We start from the raw sequence: 9,329 nt of genomic DNA on the forward strand, positions 1-9,329 counted from the left end.
TGGGGGGGAGGGGGGATGTTATTGGGGTGTATTTCATGTTGATCTCTTTTCATGGGAATTTTTTCTTTCTCTTTGTGAAGCTATCTTCAGAAAAGGAAAAGGGTTTTCATTTATCTAAGGGAGACAATAGATGCATAACTGTCATGCCTACTACCTTACACCACTGGTAGGACAGCTATGTTAACCATAAAGAAAAGATAAAGCATCTGAGAAAAAAACACTGGCAGAAGCAGATCTTCCAAGACGACAAACCCAGGACCACGTCCGCATCTCCCAGCGGTGCAAGCACTCCGTTTACACTGGAAATATCGCTGCCCGTGACTCAGAGCAGAGAGCTGCGTTACGCAGTGTATGGCTGCACCAGAGGCGAACGGAAAAGGGGAGGCACGGCACGAGGGGAAAAGTTAGGAAGAGTGCTGCTGGGCAGTACAACCACTGCCACTTCCTTACCCGGTGCCTCTATTTCATACCAGGTGCACACGTGTACATACTTGCATGTACACACACACTCAGCATCCTATATGAACTGAATAGAGAACTCGGATAGAAGCCACATGAACAAAATTCTTACCAGTTTTGGTAAGTTCTTACATTTAAATTTTAAAGAAACAGAGGCCTCTCAAAAAAAAACCCCTCAAAACCTGAACCATCTCATCTGCAAGGTGCCCTGCCCTCCTGGCGAGGGTCCAGGATTCTTGCTGGGGCGCAGGTCAGTAGGCAATTTTACTTAGGAAATAATTCATCCATCAAACCACGGACTGAGCACCCACAGGATGGCTGGCACAGGCCAGCTCAACAGCCACCAAGCAGCCGCAGACCCGAGGCCACTTTTAGCAGAAGAATTCCTTATTCTGCCTGAAGATGCTCTGTCAATCAGACATAGCTCTATACAAGATTTTCACAGAGATATTCTTGCATCATTATTAGGACTGTAGAGTTAAAATCACCTCCTGGAGTCTGGCTACAGTATAAACAAAAAAGAACAAACACTGAACAAGCCTCGTCTTCTTCCTGCAGGTTGATACTTCAATGTTTCTGTTCTGGACAGTCCCTGGCCCTGAAGAGGTATTTCCACTCTGAATGGTGTTAAGAAGCTGGCCCTGCAATAATGATTCAGCAGAGTTTCATCAGTTTTTTGCAGGCAGTTATCAGGACGGTGCACTCAGAAAACTCTACGCCCCTACCACCTTCCTTCTCCACACCCAAGCACCAGACTTGCATGCATTTGCTTCTCTGATCCTCTGATCCCATAGACCTAAAACAGAACTTAAGGAGTCTTAGGTTCCTGCCAGTACTTGCAGTATTTCCCATGTCGTTGGTTCATAAACTCCGAACTCCTCTGGGAAGTCTGCAAAGTGATGCCTGCGTCTCCTATGATAGGACATTCCCTCCTGCGGATCACTCCTCCACTGACACTTCCAGCGTGTTTGTACAGCACTTTGAACACAACAAGGCAGTGATGTAGCTGCCCTGTTGTGCCATCCAAATATTAAACAATGTCAAAAAACAGGCAACTAGAGCAAAGACTACCTCCAGAAGCTGGATAAACAAAGATGGCCCATGTGGGCTCCACCATCTATTAGGGCTTATTGGTAACTAGCCACTGCTGAATGGCCATGTGGACATGCTAGGAATTCACAGTCTCGGGGACAGCTCTTCTTTCCTCCCGACAAGTGAGCCAGGAGCCCAGAAATCATGGGATCCAGGACAACAGTCAGAGCACGCCAATCCTGAACTCTTCAAAAGCTGAAATTTTGAGAAGACTAACAGAAAGAGAGTGAAATTCAACAGTAGAAAAGGCAACTTTGTCTTTCTTTTTCTTTTCTTATTAATCATAAGAGTTTCTGCTACAAAAACCTGGCGGAATGATGGAGAAAAAAGAAAGGCCTGCGTACCTTTGCCTATTAAAGGATAAAAACAACTCACAAAATCAATGGAAGTTCATTTTCCACAAAAAATGCAAACATGAATCCGTCATGTACTGTATTTCCAATGGACACACTACTGTAGAGGTAAACTTTCATCCATAATCCCAGGGATATATCATATTTCCAACATAAATACTCTGTAGAGACAAAATTTCATCCTTACCCCTATGTACAATTCTCGCCATTCACCTTCAAAACAAATTTTTATAAATTGGAGAAGCTGCAGAAAGGGGTTGTCAATTTGGTTAAGAAACGGACAGCCCATCACTGAAGAAGATACTACAGAGCACGGACCATTCATCTTGGCAAAGCGAAAGCTGAAAGATGCGATGCCACCTACAAATGTGAAAGCGTCAGGAGCAGGAGGAGTCATATAAACTAAATGCGTATCTTAAACAAATATAAACTGGCCCCAAAGCAATTCAGAGTGGAAGTCAGGCATAGGTTTCCAACCATCAAAGGAGTAAGAACAAGTATTTGGGGTTATGGTAACAATGCCTCCAGCAGTTCTGAGAAGTCATTTTACCAAGTGCATGCTGGGACTAAATGACGTTACCTTTCTGGCCTTATTACCAAACAGCTTAAACACAACCACCTTTAAAACAGGAGACAACAGAGGGGAAAAACCAGACATACATCACGCAGCACTCTGTGAGCTTTGTCACAGGTTTCCAAGCAGTACCAGCAGACTTCAGAGCTACGGATACCTTTAGCTTATCAGATTAGACATTGTTGCCCAAGGTTACAACTCATTCATCCCAAGATGACAATGGATGTGTAAGTGAGGCTTACACTATCCTGAACTTACACTGGTATTCTACTTCAAAAATAAACAGGGAAAAGCAAATGTGAACAGTTAAGTGAGTATGACTTGTTTGTTTTAAATGCTTCTTCACTACAAATCTCCATTGTACATTCAATAGTTATGTCTCCTTAAGTTTGCACATGTGTAGCCACTCACTCAAACCTCATACTCCTCTCTTCCTTCCACAGCTTCTGAGACTAAAATATAAACTGGACAAGACAGAATCATACCAACTTTTATGGGGTCTAGATCAGAATACCAGCAGGGTGAATTGAAGGAGGCACTTCTGGAGAGGTCAGCTATCTGTACAGCAACATTTTTCTAAAAGGAACCCATAAACTCGAGACATAAGCTTCTATTCAGTATTTAGATCTTGTCTACCATCTTCAACAGCTGAGGAGCCTGTCCCGCTGCTGCAGCATTTCTGTCCAAACCGATAACATTCAGTGAACCGAAGAGTAATTCCTCAATTACAGCCTGGCAAAGCAAAATTACACCCACAGCGAGGAGAACTGAGTCAACACTCTCACAACTCGCATCCTGTGAGAACACTGGTGCCAGGTGGTACCATGCTGCACTGCCAAACATGACCTCAAGCTTGTATTCCAGAGGAACAAAGCATAGGAAAATTCCTCACTATACAGCAAGGAAAATGTCAAATGGTCCCCCAAAACTTCCCTACCCAGGAACTCAGACAGAACTGCGAGGCAGCAGTGTCTGCATCCAAACTTCAGGCAACACCTGCCAACAACCCATCGAGCTAGATGTGAAGATGAGGAGACACATGTCATGAACAGCATCCAAAAAACCCTTGTCAGTTCTACCCCTAGCAGCCCAAATTACAAAACCTGAAGATTTCTGGTTCCTTCACAAGGGTCTGTCCATGTATGCCCACCTGTGTGATTACAGGAAAGAGACTTGTTCAGAGGAAAAGAAAGGAAGAGAAGGAAATTGTGCACTAGGCCTCGCATAGAGGCAAGATTGACCTAACATATATGTAGCAGACTGAAAAATACGATCTGAGCTGAGAATTTTTGTCAGAACAGAAGAAAACATCACGAGACAATCAACATCGCTTACATTTAGATAAAAGATTAAATTCTGTTACATGCTAAGATATTCTAAACGTGTTTTCGAAAAAAACTAAATCTGCGTACAATACAAAAGGAAATGGAAAGATCTATTTTTCCAGTTAGTTATTCCCTTGAAAGGTTCTGTATGGCCCGAAAGACAATGAAAACATCTGCAACTGCAAACAAATGACAGAAATCGTTAAAGCTTCTTTCAATTGAAATAGTTACGCCTTGTAAATCCATCTTGCTGTATTCTCCACAGCTCCCGGCTTCAGTCAAGCTGAGCTGAGCAAAGCTGCTGTCTTCAGCACTGGTACGGGCAGGAGGGGAGACTCCAGCCTGACTCCCAGCTCCCATTCTCATCCACGCAGCATGCCATGCTTCTTAACTCTGGCAAACTGTTGGCACAGCCCTGCGGTGAACTGGCGTGGAGAATGGGCCTGAAGTAAAAACCAGAACAAACCAAAACAGCCCTCCCCCAACTTTATAGTACAAGTTTATTTTCTTTTTAGGACAGATCAATTCTGCAGTGTAGTTCGCAGCAGGGCCTCGCAAATAGTTTTGCCAGCACAACTGACAGGAGAGCACACCACAGCACCATGAACGAGAACAAGGGGGAACAGTTCCTATGCCAAAGGCTGTCTGACAAAACCAGAACACCAGTGACCACAGCAGCCCTGTATCTTGCAACCTCTCTCCTGCAGTCACTGGTACTTGGATTTTTTCTTAACGTTCCTTGCATCCCAACAACCTGAGGACAAAAACCTTTTACATCTGAGAAGATTTATGTTTCATCTCCCTTTGAAATGTATACTGTACCAGTGTGCGTGACGTCTGGATGTTTTGTATGTGTGGAAGCAGTAAGTAGGCGTTTGCGAGCGGCATTCTAGGTTCTTCTGGAGAAGATGTCAGAGTTCCCATTCCAAAAACCTGAGTTAAAAAAAAAAAGATAATTACATCAACATCTAGTATTTCAGTTTTGTATGTTACTGTTGATAACTATTTTTTACTAATAACAATCTTCCCAAGAAAAAGATTGGGTTTTCATACTAGATTCTTTTAAAAGACAATTTACAGATATAAAGTTCCAATGTGGAAAGTACCTACAGACATAAACGGCACTTTAGCATCTTCACTCCTTCAGGCACTATTATAAAAACAAAGCAAAGCGCTCGCCAGCAGAGCATCAGGTTATCTCGAAAAGAAAGTATCTAAACTCTCTTACTGTTCTTCAAGTAATTACAATACACTTATCACCATTTGGCAGCGCAGTCATTTCTGGGAAAACTTTGTTAGTAGTCCAATTGCACACTGAGTTCAATTGCCTTGTCTTAAAAATGGAGTAAAATAATTTCTAACCTTTTTTTTTTTTAAAGTCTGCAGTTTTCAGAGCACTGTAAGATTTGCAAGTTGAATGTTTTTCATTACCTCTAATAAATGCTAGATAAATGCAACATTTGTATTTAAAAAACATGTATTTCAACTGAACTTACCTATGCTTCAATTTAAGGAGCTTTGTTTCCCAGCACAGTACCAAAGTATGGAAATGGAATAGCTGGATGATTGATTAAAGCTGGCATTGTTTTTAAATCACTGAATTCAGAGTTAGATTTTTTTCTTTAACAAATTAATAAAAGCAAAGAATTTGGAGTATATAATGTTCCTTACAAAAATTTTTTTAAAAAAAGCTTAAGACTTGCTTGAACTTGCTAGTTAATCAGACAATAGATGGTTTTAATGCATAACCATTACTTTGACTTTCATGTTTTAAGGGCCTAAACCTCTCACCCTGTGCTACGTCCCAATATGCTTACATAAAATCCTGCAGAGTAGCTGAAAACGACCTAAAATATTTCCTAAATAGGTTTTTCATGACAAATGCATCCCAGCACAGTGAAGTCTAGACTGCAGTATTATATGAAGCCAACTAGCAGTGTCAGGACCATGATCTTGTAAGCACACATGTAAAAACACACTTAGTTTTACTACCGCAAGAAGCCCCACTAACAGTAATAATTTTAACCATATACATGTATGAGGGATCATGAGACTGGCAAGATCTGGTAAAAGGCATGAATTGTAAACATTACTCCACCTGATTTGTGTGAGGAATTCAATGACCTCTGAAAGTCTGTAAGCTCTAAATGTATGAAAATCACTTTTAAAAACACAGGTAAATCCAAAGCTCAAGCTAAAAATAAGAGTAGCTACCTGATACGAAAGTACTCCATGAGATGAGGTATTTATAAATAATGAGCTTTCAATACTGCCTTCTTCTGTTGGCAGGAAGAGTACTCTGAAAGAAACTTTTCCCATCGCTGGAATCACCTGCAGAGACCACAAAGAAGCTTGCTTGCTCAGTGCCGGTGCCCACGACACCCACGGTTCAGTTTCATGGCCCAACAGACATTTCCACATGTGCACCCCTATCTGTAGATCCCACTAAGCAGAACCTCAGCCCTGAGAAGTTTCATCTGTCCACAACTCTGGACACTTTTACTATGGAGAAGACCTGAGACCATGCAGCAACTTGCCGAATTATGGCTGAAGTTTCTCAGCTAGCTCAGGCCTCGTTAGTCAAGACTCCTTTTTGCACGAGAGGTTCATCATGCAGCCCCAACAGCCTCTGCACGCACAGAAACACTTCCCCGCGTATAGACACCTATTACAAAGTGAATCAGCCCCCCCTGTGATACATATTCAAATGAGTCAAGGCGAAACTTGGACAACACAATTAGTAACCAAATAGGTCTAACTGAAGGAACAATGACGTTTATGTCTGGGCAGTAATATTCATTCAGCCATAGTAAAAAAAACAAATCAGATGAAAGCATAATAAAAACCCATTGCACATCAGCAGAGGATAAAATCTGGGCTTCATCAAACTGAGATCACAGCAATTCATTCTTAATATGCGTTATATTATAATACATCTTTTAAAAACTCAGAGTTAAAATAATACTCTTAGATCATAGGGCATTTATGCTCATAATCGCAATACAAAATGCATAAAACATTTCACTGCAGTTTTTTTTTGAGGAATATGCAAGACCGTTCAAAAGCCTGAAAATTCAAGGCTGTAAAACACCCACATGCCCATGGATTACTGCATAATGCTGCATAGAGCAGAATGAAATTTAAACAGCCTCTTTAACACCAAAAAATTCTCCTCTTTCTCTGTTACTGTAAAACACATTTCCTACTCCAGGTTTTGGATGTCTTCTCCCTTACTAGTCTAAGTAGAAGTGAGCAAAAAAAAGGCTAGCAAAACAGAAAAAAAGTTGGAGGTCCTACAAAAAAGTATGAAGAGAAAACACAGAATGAAAAGCTCAGGCCAAAGGAAGCACGAAGGCTTGGCACTTGGCCATTACATAGTTTCCAAAAGTACATCAACACTCACCCGGCTATGAGCAGGAGACACATGAAACTGTCTGGTAGCTGTAAACACTGAATTCACTACAACTTCTTTATCTCTACTAGGGTTGTAGGCATGCAGCATTTTAGCTCTGGGTAATCCCAGTAATCTAAAAAGGGGGGCGGAGGGGAGAGAGAGAAAGAAATTATTTACTTTATAAGCACAGACAATGCACAAAAAAGCAACAAACACAAATCACTTTAAAACATATTGATACGCAACAATTTCCTAGTTCTAACTATTCTTTGGAAACACGCCAAGCAAATTTTGCCCTTTAGTACACAAAGACAAATAAGTAACATTGGGATTTGAGAGGTGCACTTAGCCAAAACTCGTTTAAATCACCAGGAGTTTAAGAAAAAAAGCAACCCTTATGAGGCACAAAGTCTTGAATAAAGAAGTTTAAACAACCAAAGTCTTGTTTTGTCAGCTAAAGCAACGATTCTCTTACGGCTTCTGCTTTAGCTAATACATCCTAATACCCAGCATCTTTTACATTCATTCTGTGCATCCTCTGAAACACTCATTTAACTCATAAGGGGACCATGTTTCTTTTTGGTTACTGGTAGATCAAAGGCTGATTATCATTTAAGAATAATTTTTAAAATTTTCTTAGAGGAGAACTAAAAAAACAAGCAAACAAACAAAAAATCAAACCCAAACCTCAAGTATTCTACCAGTATGTTTTGCCTGGGACTTTCTATATTTTATTTTCAGAAGTTAAAGGAAGCAGCAAGCTCCCCCTCCACTAGAAAAGCAATTTTTCTAGAAATGAATCACCAGCACAAAGAACTGGTTTGACATCCATGCAGAATCACCCGAAATGTACCCAGAATGTGTTATGATTCCCTATTCCCTCTTCCTCCCTCCTAGAACTACGCTGATTTTCATTTACAAAGTATTGCAAGGCAAGAAACACAGTTCCAACTCTGTGGCAACTGTAATTACTACTTCAGTTTTTTTCAGAGGCTGGCATGACCTCAGCTAATGCTCTTTACTCAAATGTAGCCCAGTACAGTTACTCCTCCCCGCTTCGCTACTCGTCAAAATAACAATAATGTAAGATACTCACTGCATTCCAAAATGCAGAACTGACGGGTGAAAATGTAAGGCCTTCCCATTTGGAGGCATCTTTGCCAAGAAGCTGAAAAAAAGGGAAAAGAAGCCACAATTAATATTTAGTGGGCATGACACTACACATTGCAGGAAAGACAGATTACAGGCTCTGACTCTTTATATTCTAAACACTCTATTTCTAAACCTTTTCATACATTCCTCTCACTGCTGTAAGGCTGACCTTTTAAGAAGGTTTCCACACAACAGTACATGCTGGAAAGCTCATGCCAATAAAAGTGTCGTTTGAGAAGTATCCCAGTTCAGAGGCAACGCTGGCTTGGACAACTTCCCTTCCTTGCACCTATCCCCCCGGTCATGCCGATACGCCTGTTTATGGGGCTGTGCAGTCAACTACAGGGAGCAAACAACTCAGGAGAGTCCTGGGGAATGGATATGAGGTCAGCATGGAGCGGATCCCCAGTCTCGTCAATTCGACATTCACACAAGCACTGATACGAGCACAGCGAGAGATGCAGAGGTAGAAGAGTAAATTGCAGCTTGGGCAAAAGCAGACATCAAAAGAAGTGCTTGCCCAGCTGTGGCTTCAATGCAAAAGCCAACTCGTTTCTTATATGCAAAAGAGAGTAAGAAACAATGTGAAACACACACCCCATCGTCTTTCCTCTGCCCTAGGAAAATTCACAATAAAGTTCCCATCAGTTCTAGTATATTTTTTACCTTATTTCAACATGAGTCGATGCCCTGTAACACAGAAATCCCATCTTCACCACTTTCTCAATTAAAACTTGCCCTCCGCAAGTCCCAACAATCACAGTGGTAAAAAACAAGCCCAGCACTTGTTCATTACATCTAGGTACCCAGTGCTATGCTGTCAAAATCCTCCTCAGATGCAGTCTGCACGTTGCATGGCCAGAACCAGTTTCATCTTTACTGGACGATGCTAATAAGCATCCTAGCAAGGATGAGTCTGAGAAGGGAGGGATGGACTGTGGTTTCATTAGTTACCCAGCTGCTTTGCATAATGTGCGGTA

At 41.4% G+C, this 9,329-nt stretch overlaps 1 protein-coding gene across 1 annotated transcript in view; it reads right to left on the reverse strand.

Moving 5' to 3' along the window:
• The window catches only part of KIAA0922 (KIAA0922 ortholog), a 46,469-nt gene extending 38,117 nt beyond the window's left edge, over positions 1–8,352 (reverse strand). Inside the window, exons 1-4 of the mRNA XM_009696892.1 lie at positions 8,294–8,352; positions 7,207–7,330; positions 6,018–6,134; positions 4,626–4,736 (exon numbers count right to left, since the gene is read on the reverse strand). Of these exons, the coding sequence (XP_009695194.1) occupies positions 4,626–4,736; positions 6,018–6,134; positions 7,207–7,330; positions 8,294–8,352 (411 nt within the window). The remainder of the gene's footprint in view (positions 1–4,625; positions 4,737–6,017; positions 6,135–7,206; positions 7,331–8,293) is intronic.
• Positions 8,353–9,329: the final 977 nt, after the last annotated feature.

The sequence above is a fragment of the Cariama cristata genome, unplaced genomic scaffold (assembly GCF_000690535.1).
Source record: "Cariama cristata isolate BGI_N322 unplaced genomic scaffold, ASM69053v1 scaffold10253, whole genome shotgun sequence".
Classification (NCBI taxonomy): Eukaryota; Metazoa; Chordata; class Aves; order Cariamiformes; family Cariamidae; genus Cariama; species Cariama cristata.